At 37.4% G+C, this 18353-nt stretch overlaps 1 protein-coding gene across 1 annotated transcript in view; it reads left to right on the top strand.

The window, feature by feature from the left end:
* The window catches only part of NR3C1 (nuclear receptor subfamily 3 group C member 1), a 143366-nt gene extending 125704 nt beyond the window's left edge, over positions 1-17662 (top strand). The window contains 3 exon segments of the mRNA XM_043981535.1: positions 8013-8143; positions 12085-12242; positions 13124-17662. Coding sequence (XP_043837470.1) covers positions 8013-8143; positions 12085-12242; positions 13124-13276 — 442 coding nt within the window. The 3' untranslated portion in view covers positions 13277-17662.
* The last annotated feature ends 691 nt before the right edge of the window (positions 17663-18353 follow it).

Here is an 18353-nt window from a genome sequence, read left to right as displayed (position 1 = left end):
GTGGATCGGGGCAGTTAGGTGGCACAGTGGAGAAAGCACCAGCCTTGGATTCAGGAGGACCTGAGTTCAATCTGGCCTCAGACACTTGACACTTACTAGCTGTGTGACCCTGGGCAAGTCACTTAACCCTCATTGCCCTGCAAAAAAAAAAAAAAAGAAGAAGAAGGAAAGAAATGCATTATGAACAGACTGAATTGTTATTCATGTAGAAACTCCTAGTGTGGAAGTTTCCTCCACCAGTGCAGATCAGCAATTCTTCTGTATCTTAGAGAATTTCTCAAAGTCCTGAGAAGTTAAATAACTTGTTCATTTTTTTTAAATTATTATTTATTTTTAGCATTCTTTTTAAGAATCTTTTTATTTCCAAATTCTCTCCCTCCCATTAAAAAGCAAGCAATATGATAGCAATTATCATGTAAAATCATGCAAAACAATATTTCCATATTAGCCATGTTGGAAAATAAAGTGGAAAAACTGAATTTCAATTTGCCCTCAGAGTTCATCTTTTCTCTAGATGCAGATAGCATTTTTCTTCAGGAGTCCTTTGTAATTGTTTGAATCATTATATTGATCAGAATAGCTATGTCTTATACAGTTGATCATCATTGCAATATTTTTGTTACACTGTATCTCCCAGTTCTACTCACTTCATTCTGCATCAGTTCATGTAACTCTTCCAAGTTTTTTAACATTCATTTTCAAGTAGCTGATATGTTAGAGAGGTAGGACTTGAATCCATTCTGACTCAGCCTTCTCTCCACTATGCCATCAAATTAACAAAGAGCCCCCCCCCCAAAAAAAGATAAAATTCATTCCTAGTGCATCTGTGGTAAAAAAAAAATAATAATAATAATAAGCATGCTTTTATACTACTAATAGAGTTCTAGCCTTTTGGGGAAATGATATGAAATTATTCAATAAGAGTTTTAAAAGGTCACTACTATTTGATTCAGTGGTCCTACAACTAGGACCAAGATCAAAGCAGTTATTAACAGACAAAAATATAGCTAGTTGTACTAAAATATTTCTAACATCACTATTTGAAATAGCAAAAACCAGAAACAAACTAGGTGACTGTCTACTAGGACTGACTGAATAAATTTGTTATAATGGATTTAATGAAATATTATTGTAACATAAACAGTCAACTTAAGGAATTCAAAGAAATAAATGACAAATTCCATAAAATGATTTAGAGGAAGAATAAAAAGAACTAAAACAATAAGACATATACTGACGTTCAGTAAGTACAGTGACAGCAACAAATCCATATATGTACACAATAAAGATCAAAAGGGATCACAAAAATAAGGGAATTTGTGGGTAGTTCTAGGCTAGGGTTCAAAGCCAAATTCCTTGTGAGTTCCAGAAGATGGAAAGTGCATAAGAGAAGTCTCAGATAAAGGGGAGTTGTTAAAATTACAGCAGAGGTTCTGGGAAGGTAGGAGAGATAGGGTCAGGGGAGGAAGAGAGCCAAGTTTGATAAGGGTGAGAATGTGTAAAGAGATAGCAGCAGAGAGAGAGGTTTTTGGTGGGTTTTTTTTGTTTTTTGTTTTTGCCAACACAGATGCAACTAAATCATAAGAATTAGGACAATTTTCTAGCAGTATGCTAGGGTAAGTACAGAATATGAAGATGCTAACATGGTATAACAAGGTATAACATGGTTATAAGATTTTGATAAGAATGGTAGTAGGAGAAAAAATAATAGTCATAGGAAAGGGCTTCTAACTTACTAGAGTATTCTGGCCAGAACTGCTTCATCAATCAGAATGGAAAATGGGAGGGGGGATGGTAATTGTGTGTAGGGAAGGCAGTGTGTGAAAGAAGGTTCACTGCAGTTGTCATTTCTAGATTATCTGTCCCTGGGACAGCTGGGTGGCACAGTGGGATAAGCACTGGCCCTAGATTCAGGAAGACCTGAGTTAAAATCCAGGCCTCAGAACGTGACACTTACAAGCTGTATGGACCCTGGCAAGTCACTTAACCCTCATTGTCCTGACCAAAAAAAAAAGATTGTCCCTAAAGGTGGCCGTTTAGTTCACAAGATCATAGCTTTAGAGCTAAGAAGATGTTTGAGATCAATTTTCTCTGTAATAACTGAATCCCAGAGAGGTTCCTGACTTGGTCATACACTAAGTAAACATCTGAGACAGAATTTAACCTACATCTTCCTGACTCCTGGTTCAACACCCATGCCATTACACCAAGCTGCTTTTTATTTGATTTTTCTCAATACTGCAACATAGGTTTGTTCCAAGCTAATGCTTTCAATTGCAAACATAAGAACTCTCAAAAAAGAATGATTATAGTTAATGTACTGGGTTTCATTTTTGTGAATCTAGTTATGTGGAAAGCTGAGTTCTAGAATTAGTGTCTGAGAATGAATGAGGCTCTGACCTCAGAGAAGTCCTTTTAAATCTCTTAATAACAATAACTTGGATCTAATACCTAAAGTAGGGGAGGCCTAGAACTCAACTCCTTGAGGCCTCAGCAAAAAAAGGAATAAACACGTAAACAGATAATGAATGAATGAATGAGCGACTTTTAGGATGTGAGGGATGACTAGGACACAAACCCAAAAGAGGAGAATAACTCAAAAATGCAATAAAAACTTCAAAGAAAAAAAAAACACACAGCTGTCCCCACAGGTACAATTAGAATTCTTCAAAAAAAAAAGTAAGAGTTTTAAAACAATATGAAAGAAAAGGCAGCTATGGAGATGAAAATTGGGGAAAGGATCAATAACTTTAATAGAAGTGGTGCAAAACTTCATTCTAGTAACAAACTCCCCCCAAAATCAGAATGGAGTAAGTAGAAAGTAATGACTCTAGGAGACAATGAGAATTTTTCAAAGTCAAAGAATAAAAAAATAGAGGTAAATGTAAGCTATTGCCTATCCATAAAAAAAAAACTGACAGTGAAAACAAATAAAGGAGAAAGAACTTAAAAATCATACAATTACCTGAAATCCATAATTTTAAAAAAACAAACCTTGGATGTTATATCTCAAGAAATCATTAATGGAAATTTCCCACACATTAGAACAAAAAGGCAATGTGAAAAATTGAAGAAGAAAAAATCCACCAATAACCTCCTGAAAAAAAAAAACAAAATGAAAACTGCCAGTAATGACATTGCCAAAATTCAGAGATTCCAACAAATGAAAAAATGTTACAAGCATCCAGATAGAAAGAATTCAGATATAGAGAAATCACAATCAAGATCACACATTTAGCAGCTGTCACCATAAAGTAACTGAATACATGGTATGAGATATTTCAGAAAGCAAAAGATAAAGGTCTTCATCCAAGAATAATTCACCCAGCAAAACAGTATAATCCTACAAGAGGAAAAACGATCATCAATGATAAAGAGGACTTTGAAACATGCCTGATTATAAAGAAGAAGGGGTTGGGTGGAATTGAGCTGAAAAGGAACTCTGAAATGCAAATATCAAGAGAAGGATAAAAAAGTAAATGCAAGTGAATAATCTGACTGAACTGTTTGTTTTTCTAATGGAGATGGAGAGGTTTTGAAAGTGTTCTTTCAAAATCCTAATGTCACAGAGGGTCATAGAAGTAATCACTTGAGAAAGAATACCTATAGTTTTGGGGAGAAAAAAAAACAAAAAAATAAAGGAGAGAAAAATGCATTAAGGGAGAATGAGAAGAAAGATGGGGGAACTTGTTAACGCATGTAATCAGGTTGTACAAGTAGAATTATATATAAACATAGAAGGAGTAGGGGGAGCAGTTGTCACTTGAACTTTAATTTAAACTAATGAAAAACAAGCAGAACAAATACACTGAGTTTTGTATAGAAATACAATCAAATCAACAGAGATACAAATAGGAAAACTAAGAGGGAAAACAGGAGTATAAAAAAAAGAATAGATTCAGGAAGGGAATTGTCATAAGCAAAATAAGCCTTAAGCTTGGAGAGAATATGATGAAGAGAAGTTTAAAAGGGGAAGAGAAAAAGAGGAAGGAAACAGTTTGAAATAAATGGGGAGGAAGCTAGGTGGCAAAGTGGATAAAGCCTTGTATTCAGGAGCACCTGAGTTCAAATGTGACCTCAGACACTTGATGCTTACTTGCTGAGTGACCCTGAACAAGTCACTTAACCCTCATTACCCACATAAATTAAAAAAAAAATTTAAAGGAAGAAAGAAATAGGGAACCAGGAACATCAAGAAGAAAAAGTATAAAAGAATAGAATGGAGGGAAATAAACAATTAACTATCAGACTATAAATATTAATAGGATGTACTTATTCATAAAATGGAAGAGGTTAATAGACTAGATTAGAAAGCAGACCCCAATAATTTGTTATTTACAGGAAACACACTTGAAACACAAACATTCACACAGTTAAATAAGGGGTTGGAGCAAAATCTATTATCCCTTGGCCACTTTTTTAAAGGCAGTTGTAGCAATTATGATTTCATACAAAGCAATAGCAAAATTAGATAATTAAAAGAGATAAAGAGGGAAAGTACAGTTTGCTGAAAACTAACATTGAAAATGAAATTATCTCAACACTTAACATGCATATACTGAATGACATAGCTTCTGAATTCTTAAGGGAAAAACTAAATGAATTACGAGGAGAAATAGACAATAAAACCTTAATAGCAGGAGAGGACCTCATTTATCCCTATCAGCCTTATATAAATGTAATTTTAAAATAAAGGACATAATAATCTGAATAGAATTTTAGAAAAATTTGCTATGATAAAACTCTAGTGACTATTGGTGCACGTGGCACCTTTACAAAAATTGATCATGTTTTAAGACATAAAAACCTCACAAACAAATGCAGAAAAGCAGAAATATTATAAACATCCTTGACAGACCATAATGCAATTAAACTTTTATTAAATAAAGAGTTGCTGGAAAAAGATGAAAACCAAGTGAGATTAAATAATGCTAAAGAATTTGTGAGGTCAAAAACAAATAATAAAACCATAGATAATTTCACTAAAAACAATAACACTAATGAAACGACATGACAGAATTTTTGATATAGAGCCAGCGCAGACCGAGGGGTAAATTTATATCTCTAAACATACACACACACACACACACACAGAGTAGATCAATGAATTGGGAATGCAATTAAAATACTAGAACACCAATTTTGAAGACATAAACTGATAAAGATGTAAGGAACAGAACCAGAACAATTTATATAGTGACAATAACGTAAAGACAAAATGTGGAAAGCTGTAAGAGCTATGATCAATACAATGTGGAGAACTAGTGATGACATATACTGTCCACTTCATGAAAGAGAGAGAATGGATTTTGAGTACAGAATGAGAAACACACATAAACACGTACATATACATATATGTGTGTGTTTTGTATACAGACATTGAGGGAATTTGTTTTGCTTAACTTTGGTTATTAGTTGCAAGAAATTTGTCTTTTCTCTTTTTCAGTGAGTGTGGGGTGAGAGGGAAAGAAAAATATGAATTTCAAATATTTTTAAGTAGATGGTTGTGCTACAGTTTTGGAATGTTGTATACACTTTCAGATAAGGTCATGGTATTGTCAGTTTTGCTTAATGGTTTTACATTGTTACAAGAGAGCTCTCAGAGTGGGGGTATGTTGTAAACGTTTATAATGTAAAAACAAAAAAAACAGTAAAACTTTTTTAAAAAGAAATTATTTCAAGTGTACAAATATATTAATAACCATAAGGCCATTGAATCAGATTATCTCTGTAGTGATAACTTTCAAAGACTTTGGTATAATTTTGGCATATACCAGGGAGACAACTTGTTGGTTGAGGACTGTAAGATAGTGTTTTACCATTCAAAATCAAATGCTTTTTTATAGTCAATAAACATGTTGAAATTTTGTATGTTCCTTTAAAAAAAGCAGACTACACATAGATGAACTCACGTACAATATTTTTGTAATCATGATTGGTCTTTTGGGCAGCTTGATTGTATATACATTCAACACCATCAACACTCTTAGATATATGTAGCTTTTGTCTGAATACCAGGTGACCACTGTAAGAATGGCCTTAGAAAAAGCTCCTCTTATTTTAGAGTGGACTTCTTACAGAAGTGGACAAAGGTGAATGTGAGAGGGCAGACAGCAGGGAGGATGGAATTGTGGCAACTTTGAATAGCCCAGCTAAGACATTAAAAGTAGTTATGATATACTTTTTTTTTTCAAAAGTCAACTCTTGTGGGCAGCTAGGTGGCACAGTGGATAAAGCACCGGCCCTGGATTCAGGAGAACCTGAGTTCAAATCTGGCCTCAGACACTTGACGCTTACCAGCTGTGTGACCCTGGGCAAGTCATTTAACCCTCATTGCCCTAAAAAAAAAAAAAACCAACCCCCCCCCAAAAGTCAACTCTTGACATAGAATGGTGTGAAATACAAGGGGTAACATATGAGTTATTACAAAAGTAGAAAAGACAAGATTTGCAACTAATTGGATATGTAAGGTAAAGGAAAGTGTCAAGTCAAAGAAAATGCTGAGATAAAAATTTAAGAGACTGGAAGACTGGTAGGGAAGTTTGATGTTCCTTAGGAACATGCCTATATATCTTTAAAAAAAAACTATAGGATTATAATTTCATAATATTTAAGCATAACTGGTGGGTTATCATTGTTGAGATATCGTGTGGGAGATAGCTATTTTCATCAGTTATAAGATGTCTACTATATGTGGAGAATAGGAATCCTTGGATTCATTGTACTTAGAACCAAGTTATAGATATATGCTAAGAAAAATAAGAAGTGATTGCTTTTTTTTCAACAAAGCATATCTTGTGCTAGGAATTCCATTTAAAAGGCAGAAGGTAATGGGTTCAACAGCAGAGTGTGCCTGTTACTTAATTGGTCAGTGTTTTCTAAATAAATGCAACAAGTGGAGATGTTTTTTAAAAGTCTTCAAAACCTACCACAGGGACCAATCTTGTATTTATTAAGATATCCCCTAAGAGTAGGAGGCTTCTGTTTGACTATTATCCCTCTTCAATGAGTGTATGCAGACAGATCACATTAAAAAAGTAAGAAGAGTGGTTTCAGTACTTTTGCACAGAAACCAAAAGTCAACATGCACATTATGCCAATGTCTCAAGTATAAATCTCGCAAATGCTCTAAGGTAAAGCTAAAAGTAGCTAGTTTTTCCTCTGATCCTGTTGTCACGTATTTGTCATGAGTTGCTGCTAATTAAATGAGTTACAGTTGAGACCAGTTCTAATAGTAATTCTAAAAGGTTGAAATAGTTCAAGAAAGAAAAGAATGTGAATGCACACATGGGTGTGTGGGTGTGTATGGAAACATTTTCTAGAGCAGGAGTTCTTACCCTTTTTTGTGTTATGGATGCCTTTGGCAGCTTTGTGAAGCCTCTGGACTCCTCAAAATAATATTTTCTTAATGCGTAAAGTACACAAGATTGCAAAAGAAGCCAATCATTGAATTACAGTTGTCAAAATGTTTAGAAAACAGGTTCACAGACTTCTAGGTTAAAAACCCTTGATCTAGAGGAATATCACAAGGTGTAAATTAAAAAGTAACAGATAGGGGCAGCTAGGTGGCGCAGTGGATAGAGCACTGGAGCCAGGAGTACCTGAGTTCAAATCCAGCCTCAGACACTTAACACTTACAAGCTGTGTGACCCTGGGCAAGTCACTTAACCCCAATTGCCTACTTTAAAAAAAAAGTAACAGATGAGAAATGGGCACCTAATGAGGCTCATTTTGAAGTAGGAGGGGGGAAAGAAGTAAACCATAATCTGGTAGCAACCATGTTTATTTGCTATGGATTTGGGTTGGAAATGGCATGGGCCTTTTTATAAAGGTAGCCAATTGACAATTATAAAAATCTTGTGGGAAGGGGAGTTTTATGCCCAAAGATAGAAACACCAGCCATGATTTCTCCAGACTGTGTTTGAAATGGGTCAAGTGAGATGGCTGTATTTGGTTAGGTTTTATCTGATTGTTTCTAATGGCAATTTTTCATGTTTGTCTTTCTTTCATAGGCAGAGGATGAATTTACCTTGCATGTATGACCAATGTAAACATATGCTACTTGTGTCCAGTGAATTACAAAGGCTTCAGGTTTCCTATGAAGAATATCTCTGCATGAAAACCTTATTACTTCTCTCTTCAGGTAGGCCAAACACTTACCTGGTACCAAGTATTTGTTCCATATAACTGTATTCCATTAAGGGACATTATAGGAAGCCAGGTAGTACAATAGATAAGGCACTGGGGGCAGCTAGGTGACGCAGTGGATAGAGCACAGACCCTGGATTCAGGAGGACCTGAGTTCAAATCCGGCCTCGGACACTTGACACTTACTAGCTGTGTGACCCTGGGCAAGTCACTTAACCCCAATTGCCTCACACCAAAAAAATAAAAAATAAAATAAAAAAATAAAATAGATAAGGCACTGGACTTGGAATTGGGAAGTCCTGAATTCAAATCCATTTTTAGACACTTATTAACTGTGTGATCCTGGGCAAGTCACTTAAATTCTCTGCATCTATAAAAATTTCAATGTTGTTTTGAGGCTCACATAAGATATTTACAAAATGACTTGTAAATACTAAAGCTACATAAATGCTAAGTATTATCATCATCATCCTCATTGTTGTTGCATTGAGTATCAACTGTATGTGAAACTGCACATAGAGAGGGCTTCATTTGTGATCCTTCACCCGGTGTATTGTGGATATCTAAGAAGACAATTTTCAGGGTTATATAGAGACTAAATAAAAATTAGTTTCCTTGGACCTTTAGTCATCCAGATAAACATTGAACAGAATAGTATATACATCTAACATATCTGTGTGATTCCTCGTATTTTCTGGGTTTCTGAACTTTCCGGGCCCCTACTGCAAGGAGAAAAGAAGTCTATAACACTTGAGCCTGTAGCATATTGCCTAGATAGAAAAACATTATAGTCCTAAAGTCAACTTGTTGCTGCATCTTACATAAGATCAAGTACAAAGGGCAACATGAGGACTGAAGAGGGAAGACTCCTTCCACTCCATATGTATACACACACACTCACACGTACTCTACTCCATGTCAGTTCAGTTGGCCTTAATTCTCAGAATTGGTATAAATAAGCCTCAGCTCTTCATGCCAACCCTAAGCAAGATACTGTGAAGCAACAAGCTTCTGAGGCAGTCAAAACAAATAAAAATCACCTCTTCCCTCTCAGAACACTAAGCCCTCTTGGAGGCCAAAGAGCCCACTGGGCAGAGACCATTCAGGGTATATATGGCTAGACAAAGTCCTGGCTTTCCTACATCTTGTTCCCAACATATAACAAGTTATAGGTAGTATAACCTCAGACATCCAAAGTCTGGTTCTCCTTTCAGACAGTCATCTACTCCTCCATTTCTCATGAACAACACAGAGAAGTTTTAGGGATTTCACTGCACAAGAATACTACCTAACCCATTAACATGAGAACTTCCACAAGTCATCTGTGTGGCCCAGTGGGAATATTTACCAGAACACAGCAACCAATCCTCACATTCTTTTCGTCTAAATTAAAACCAAGGGCTATCCAGAAAACCCATTTAATAATGTATAGCATCATGTCAGCAGTGACTTTTCTCATCCACACCAGAGAAAAAAGGCGAAACTAGTTTTAAAGCCACAAATATGTAAATAGGACATCCTGTTGAGTATTTTTTTTTATCATGTTCTAAGTGCAAACTGCTAGAGAAAGATTTTTCTTTCAGATAGTTGCAAGGAGTTAACCTCAGACAAGACAGTGTACCCAGAGTTAATAGTCAGTCTCTGTAGTATGTTGAGATTATTTTCAGGGTATCTATTACAACATCCCTTCTATGCAAACTCTGATATAGATTAGGGACTCTCACGTAAAATAAGCATTTGAGGTAAAATAACAATCCCACATTACCGGTTTGTAGAACATGGCCCAGGACTAGGAAAGCACAAAAGTTGAGGCAAGACAATCCTTGCCCTGATAGAGCAAATCCACTAGGGAGAAGACACGCAAAGAAGTATAATATTGTGAAGAACATTTCTGTTGTCTATGTCACAGAGCCAATATGAAGATCCCAGCCAGAATTAGGATCCAAAGCATTTAATAAGCCATGCAGTACAGTCCTCTATAAAATGTGAGCTATTAGCACCTAAGATCTGCTTCACTGAGATAAGACAGGCTGAGAATAAGGTGAGCTTTAGCATTCCTTATCCTCAAAGACACCACCAGTTTCACTTTACTTCAGGATATATCATATCACTTGCTACCCATTTTAGTCCTTATAGGAGCTAGGTCCAAGAGATTGTTTTTGGCCAGAAGAGGAGGAGACACAAAAGTATAGGAAAGTGGGGGCGGCTAGATGGCGCAGTGGATAAGCACCGGCCCTGGATTCAGGGGGACCTGAGTTCAAATCCGGCCTCAGACACTTGACACTTACTAGCTGTGTGACCCTGGGCAAATCACTTAACCCCCATTGCCCTGCCAAAAAACAAAAAGTATAGGAACCCACATGTACAAAAATATTTATAGCTGCTCTTTACGTGGTAGCAAGGAATTGGAAGTTGAGGGGGTGCCCATCAATTGGGGAATGGCTGGACAAGTTGTGGTATATGAATACAATGGAATACTATTGTGCTGTAAGAAATGATGAGCAGGAAGAGTTCAGAGAAACCTGGAGGGTCTTACGTGAGCTGATGATGAGTGAGATGAGCAGAACCAGAAGAACATTGTACACAGTATCATCAACATTGAGTGTTGACCTACTGTGATGGACTATATTCTTCTCACCAATGCAATGGTACAGAAGAGTTCCAGGGAACTCATGATAGAAGAGGATCTCCAAATCCAAGAAAAAAAAAAAAAGAAAGAACTGTGGAGTATAGATGCTGATTGAACCATATTATTTCTTTTGTTTTGGGTGCTGTTGGTTTTTTTTTTTCTATTTTGAGGTTTTGCATCACTGTTCTGATTCTTTCTCTTGTAACAGGATTAATGCAGAAATAGGATTAATGTTATTATGTGTATATATATATATGTGTGTGTGTGTATATATATATATCTATATGTATATGTATAGAGATATATAGATATAACCTATATCAGATTACCTGCTGTCTAGGGGAGGGGGGTGGGAGGGGAGGGAGGGAGAAAAATCTGAAATTGTAAAGCATGTATAAACAAAAGTTGAGAACTATCTTTACATGTAATGGAAAAAATAAAATACCTCATACATTAAAAAAAAAAAGTATAGGAAAACACTACAGGCATTAGCTAGAGATACAAACAGCCTTATGATCCTGATTTCAAGAAAAGACCATATACATTTAAACAAGCCATTGCAAAAGGGTTTTATCTTCTGTTGTACCACACGTACCCACTGTTGGCTGACTGATAGTAACCTTGAGTGTACTGACTCCCAACACAAGGCAGCTTCTCCTCCACCATCCCAGCTCCTTCAGGCAATACCTTGACACTTATTATACCAACCCACAGAATAAGACAATTGGCACTGGCTTGAAATGTAATAGAATTCATAGCCACATAGAGATAGAACTTTATTCACACTCACCTCCTGAACATAGATGATTCTTTTTCTCATAAGAAGGTAGAAACCTCAGGAGTCCAAGCCACTGAGCATCCAACCATCTATCTCAGCCTATGTTTATTTTACTGAGTCAAATCATTGACCTTGGCCATTCTAGCACTATTTATTTCCAAATACGCCTCTTCTGTTTCATCCTAAATGAGCCAAACCTGCCGCCCACAGGCTTCAAGACCATTGTTTCTGACTTCATTTTCACAATATCTACTTTGAGGATGCTTCTCACTTCTATCAGACATCACAGTTCTCTCATATATTTAGCTTCCAACACGGCCTCATCAACCTTCCCAAGTGGATGTAGCTTAACAAAAGCCTGTGTTCGCACTGTGCAGGACAATCTCAGCTTGCTCCAAACATCATACTTATGGTCTGGGGTTCCAGAGGATTTCCCTCTCTAAACCATCACATCACCATGTGAAAGGACTTATAGTACAGTATCCCTAATCCCCATCCTCAAGAGTCATTTCCTTTTCTGCTTTTTCAGTTCCCAAGGAAGGTTTGAAGAGCCAGTCACTCTTTGATGAGATTAGAATGACTTACATCAAAGAGCTGGGGAAAGCCATAGTCAAGAGGGAAGGAAACTCAAGTCAGAACTGGCAGCGATTTTATCAGCTGACTAAACTTCTGGACTCCATGCATGAGGTGAGTTTCTCATTTTCTCTGCTACTTCAGTTGTGGCACTGTTTAGGGGCATTATGTCTTGCTTTCTGAAACCCATCCACTTAGAATGGTCGATATATTGGAAGTGGCACATACTACCAAGTGACACCAAGAACGTCATGAAGCAAAGGCAAAAGATGAACCTCCCAACTCAGGCTACTCCTTTCATTTCAATACATACTAAACTCCTACTATGTGCATATCACCAGCAACAAAATGTCAAACACAAAAGCATCCTGCTCTTCCAAACTTAACATTCTTCTGGAAGGGATTCAACCTGTATACAAATAAGTGTTTATTTGGGTTTTTCTAAAGGTTACTAAATAAGATACAGGGTCTGAGACGGGAGGGAGCATCAGCGACTAGGGGGATTAGGAGAGGCTGTGTGGGATAGGTGACATTTGAATTGAGGGTTAAAGGAAGACAAGGATTCTGAGAGGAAGTGGCTCATCAAGGACATTTGATGGGGGCCAATTTGTGCTCGTGCACAAAGGTGGGAAATGGTGTACTAAGTTCAAGAAACAACAGGTAGTCCCATTTGGCTGGGATGTAATAATGTCCTTTGAAATGAGTCAACAATAATTATTCCTGCAGAAATGGAAACAGCCAGCACTACATTTTCCATTCTAGTATTCTATAGATTCTCTTGTCCACTGGCAGTCCATTCAGCCGAATGCTTTAAGACAAATTGGAATATATCTCGTATCATTGATTGCTTAGTTCTTCTACTTTTGAGAGTCAAGGTAGGGCTGAAAGGAACCAGGTAGAAAGATTTCTGTTGGTAATTCCTGAAGGTTCTGCAGGCACCAACCTACTACTCTTTGGACATCATTTTTACCTGACTTGTTCTCTTCTCCTTTTAGATAGTTGAAAGCCTTCTGAACTATTGCTTCGAAACGTTTTTGGACAAGACCATGAGCATCGAGTTCCCAGAAATGTTGGCTGAAATCATCAGCAATCAGATACCAAAATACTCAAATGGAAATATCAAAAAACTGCTCTTTCATCAGAAGTGACTGCCTTAATACAAAAGGTTGCCTTAAAGAAAAGTCAGATTTATAGCTTTCGTCATACAGACTCACAGACTGGTTCATTTCTGTCCTCGTGGTGGCGTTCCTTCTGCAATTATGCACTACATGTGGTTTCTAGAGGGCCAAGACTTGGACATGAACACGGTTGCTTTGAAGCAACAGGAGCGGTAGGGAGAAAGGAAGTGAAATAATTCATTTTGTACATCCTGGAAATCAGACGCGTCATCCTGGGAAATATCTTCCCAGTGGACAGAGGATGGCGCCCCAAATCCCGCTGCCAGGAATCTGCATCATGAACATTCTACTAGTGATTTTCCACAGTTGGTTGGATAAGTGTTTTCTAGGAATTTTTTTTTGTCGTGTTTTTCTTTTTTTTTCTTTTTTCTTCCCTTCTCTCCCCTGTATAGTTAAGATAGCTTTTTGATTTATGCATGGTAACCTGAAAAAAGTTTACAAATGTATGCCAGAAAAGGGAAGTTGTGCCTTTTATAGCTATAACTGTCTGGTTTTAGCCATTTCCTTTACCTTTATATCCAGTGAACTAGGCCAGCCCATTTTTCTTACATCATTTTTGTATTCGAGTTGCCTGTTTGTACAGCTGTCTGTTTCAGGTGGGCACCCCAGTTCACGGCTTTCCTAAATAAACGCTAACCATTATTCTTCTTCTGTGTGAAAATGGGTTGGTGCTTCTATTCTGAGAGGTTTTCGCTCTCAGGAGACCACAAACAAAATTTTCTCAGACCTCAAGGTTCTTTACCAATTATCACCCTAATGCTTTATAAGGTATATCTACACATCCGCATAGCAAATAGACACAGTCCCACCCAGTAACTAACTGGTACATGTCACCCAGTCTGGTGGCCTGCTCAATAAGCTATGGATAGGCTATGGTAACTAGAGAATAACTTCTAGAAATGGCCTAATCACACAGTTATAGTAGAGTGCAAACACAGGAGCAAGATTCTGAATACATGGATTCTAATTCCTGCCAGCTCTGACATTCAGGCCTCTCTCCTCATCAGGGCTTTAGGGGATTAGAGTTCACAGAAAGACGGCAAGGAAGGAAGGATTGAATCTTGTTTGGGGACCTCTTTATAAAAGAATATTGACCTTCACAGGTTTTGAATAGCCCAGAGAAGTTTTTCTGTCCTACCTGGACATTCTGCATCTATCCTTAAAATCAGTACTGCCCCTTCCTAAATTTTACTCAAACAAGAAGCCCACCTTGTCTAGTTTTTAAAAGCCTCAATTTGCTGAACCACAAAATCAAACCAAACAAAAAAACTGGCTAGACACCCATTTTCACATTCCCATCTTGCACCAATTGGTTCCTATCTCCTGGGGTACAGGAGACCCTCAGCTATGAATTTTTGTGATTCTGATCGTGTTGTCAGACTTTTGTGTTTGTGAGGCTTACACATCCCTTCCTCTCCACTTTCTCGTGTGCCATAAACTTGACAGGGGTCTTGTGAATCTCTCCTCCTCACTATGGGTGATCATTTTAGAAGATTTAGAAGCTGTAGTAGCCCTTTCTGTGTGCACCTTACCGACTTTCTGTAAGCTCAAAACTTAACCTATTTACTGAGCCACGACAAGAATTGATTTTTATTCAGTGGCCAAAATATTTGTGTAATAGAAACTGAAAAAAAATCTAATATTAAAAATATGAAACTTCTAATATATTTTTATATTTAGTTCTACTTTCAGATATACATATATATATATAAATATATATCATATTGGTATTCACTAATCCAGGAAGGGAAGGGCTACTGCAGCTTTACATGCAATTTATTCAAGTGATTGTAAAATAGCTTGTATAGTGTATAATAAGAATGAATTTTTAGATGACAGATTGTTTTATCATGACACGTTCTATATTTTTCATAGGGTTCAGAAAAATGAAGATGGGTAATCTAAACAATTTATAGTTTGTGTGTGAGTATTCATATAGTTGACACAGGTCCCCAGGAAGTTGTCCATAGATGAGAAGAGAGGGACTGAGGAGGCAATTCTACATGTGGCCATTTTGTCAAGGCCACACATCCCATCAAATTGTGAACAGCATCATCCCACTACCTAGAATTCCAATCACCTTTCTTGTTCAGACAGTGAGTCTGTTGTCCCTACAGGTTAGTTTGACCTCCTGCTGAAGAAAAAATGGAAAGAAGGAAGAAAGAGAGGAAAGAAAGAAAGCAGGGGGATGGAGAGGGCAGCTCTTAGATATGTATGGGCACTGGCCAATAGCGGGGTTACTTTCACATACAGCCTCTCATACAGCTTAGCAAAAACAGGGCTTAAGGAGCTTGGCAATAATGCACACAGGTACCAGCAATATGTATATATACTGCAAAACATCACAGGTCACTCACAATACACTAATTCTTTTCTGTCCTATGGCAAGGTTTCACTTACCATTAAAGTGAGAGAGTGAGACTTTTCTTGGATTGCTTTTCGAATGCTACAAGCTTCAGTATTTGATATGCCTTTGCTTTTTTTTTTTTTAATGGAGTAATCACTTGCTTTTTTTTCAAATGCACAATAAAAGGGAATGCTTCTTTCCTGATGGCCAGGATCCAAGTGTTACTGTAAGATATTTTTCACCTAGCTGGAAGGGAAGTTTTATAGTGCCTCAGAAATAATGTTTTAAGATTCACAATAGGGTTAGGTTTCAAAACCTGTTCCAGGAAAAGACATCTCTTCTCAAAGAATGTGGTCAACACCATTTTGCTCCCAAGTTTAAGAAGTATAACATACTGATGGTGTGCTGTGGAAAGGTCCTACTGACAGTTATGTGATTTGCCACGAAGCCATTCACTAGGGAAAGAATGGCACCCACCCTTTTGGGATGAGTATAAATACAGATGGAATGCAGTTTTAACTAGGTCAATGTGCATGGGCTGCAACTGTGAATCTCAGACAAGAGTCAGACAAGGTGCTACTTGCAGGCAGCCTTCATTCTCCCACTAGTATTTAACTATTCACACCTATTTTAGTTGTTACTCACTTTAGTGTGAATTGCAAGGCGTGTGTGTCCCATACAGATACAACATGAAAAATGCTTCCTGTTATAGCTCCAAAATATGACCCTTCCTTGGTGACTTTATGGGGTGGGTACCACAGGGATAGACTGACATGATTGGGCAACATGGAAACAAAATTGTATGGCCTCCTGGGTATCATTTCTTCTTCCATCTTAGCAGGGGAAGAGGAAAGTCAGCTATCAGCCAGTCTCCTCTCCTACAGAAGTAGGGGAGGAAATCCATGGTGCCCCACTTTTCCCCTCTGCAACACGTTATCACCTCCCCATGGGGCAGAGCCCAAAAGAAACCCCTGTCCAAAGAGGGATGAAGAGCCAGCAATTGGTTTGTGACAAAGGAATTAGAATAGAATGAGATTCGGGAATGACTTCTGACCTTGCTTTAAAGTAGATCAAAAAGAGCCCTCTGACCTCCACAAAGATAAGACAATACTCAAGTGTCCCCAAATCCACAGGTTTAAACATGCCTTCTGAAAGACTTGTCTTGATAGTCCATAGACCTAAAACACTAGCATCAATGGGTCCCTTTGCTTTGATAAAGGGATGTGATCTTGTTGAGTTCAAAAAAAAAAAAAAAAGGTCTTGGTATTAGTTATCATGTGTGTGTTTCATCAGCTGTTTCCAGCATAGGGACAGGGGAGGAAAGGGAGAAAAGTACAAGGAGTATGCGTTTAAACAGTATTTTAAATGGCACAACTGTCATCCAAAACCAGTCATGTATTCCAGATCTTGGTACATCAGTGGCTATCGATGTGCTGAGACAAGAGCCTCATTTTTAGGAAAGGAATAGAGTCTCTTTCAAAGAAGGATTTTGCTTTCTGATGAAAGGCTGTGTGTATGAAAATAGCCCCCTTAGGTATTTTACCTTGCTTAACTACATATAGATTCAAGTGTGTCGATATTCTATTTTGTATATTAAACAAAAGCTTATGTAATGGGGACAGATCTATATTATACTGTGTATGGCATTATTAAAAAGCTTTTTCATTATTTTTTATCACAGTAATTTTAAAATGTGTAAAAATAATTAAAACCAGTGACTCCTGTTTAAAACAAATATATAAAAGTTGTAGTTTTTTATCCATGCTGAATAATTCTGTAGTAAAGAAAGAATAATTCTGTAGTAAAACGTGTCTTTTTCATCCACTCAGTGCAACGGTGGATTGTAAAATCTCGTGTGGAAATGTTTAACTTTTACTTTTCGTTTTAATTCGCCGTCCCAGTAATATCACCCCCACACGTTTGTACAGAATTGGCAGTAAATGGTAGTCATTTACAGCTATGCCAAATCATGGCCAGAAATCATAATAAAAACTTGCTTTTTCCATCAAGTGACTCCACAATGCTTTTTGGTAGTGATTCGACCAAACACCTCTACACACATCTGGTTTCCCATTTCAGAATAAGGGGGAAATCATCCATGAGGTTTCCTTTTCCTGTCCTCCCTTTCACAGCCACCTCCCCTGCTTTGTTCTATTTGGAAGGCTGTAACCCCAGAATTTAAAGTGTAAGGGAAAAAGAACAGATTCTTTAAAAAAAAAAAATGTCCAAAAGCACATACTAACTATTGAGCTCCAGGATTAGAAAGTTAGTTTTGTGATAAGGCCTCCAGGATATATTCTTAACTACCCAGTGACCCCTCAACCAATCCCGCATTAACAACTGATACAGAAACTCAAAGCCACAAGGCCCATTTATTCCACATCTTTTCAAATCTTTATACTTACAGTTTGCTCCTTTCCATAGAGGACAGAGATTATTCGAGATGATGTCAGGATTGTTTCGTGTCATTTAAGTTAAAAACTTCAGCCAACAAATTGGCTGATCCAAATACCTTTCTGCACATTTAGCATTCATTTCCTTCAGATTGTTTTGGTGGCCAAGTCCCTGACCCCAGGAGTAAGGTTTGACTTTAAGCACCCTCCTTTAAGGATTTTAGGAAAACCACGACTTACAAAAGCATTGCCCGAGCCAAGTTACAGGGATGACCTAGCTTTAGGCATGACATGCCATCAAATAGTT

The sequence above is a fragment of the Dromiciops gliroides genome, chromosome 2 (genome assembly GCF_019393635.1).
Source record: "Dromiciops gliroides isolate mDroGli1 chromosome 2, mDroGli1.pri, whole genome shotgun sequence".
NCBI lineage: Eukaryota > Metazoa > Chordata > Mammalia > Microbiotheria > Microbiotheriidae > Dromiciops > Dromiciops gliroides.
Note: the sequence above shows the minus strand (reverse complement) of the source record. Positions and strands in the feature narration are given on the sequence as shown.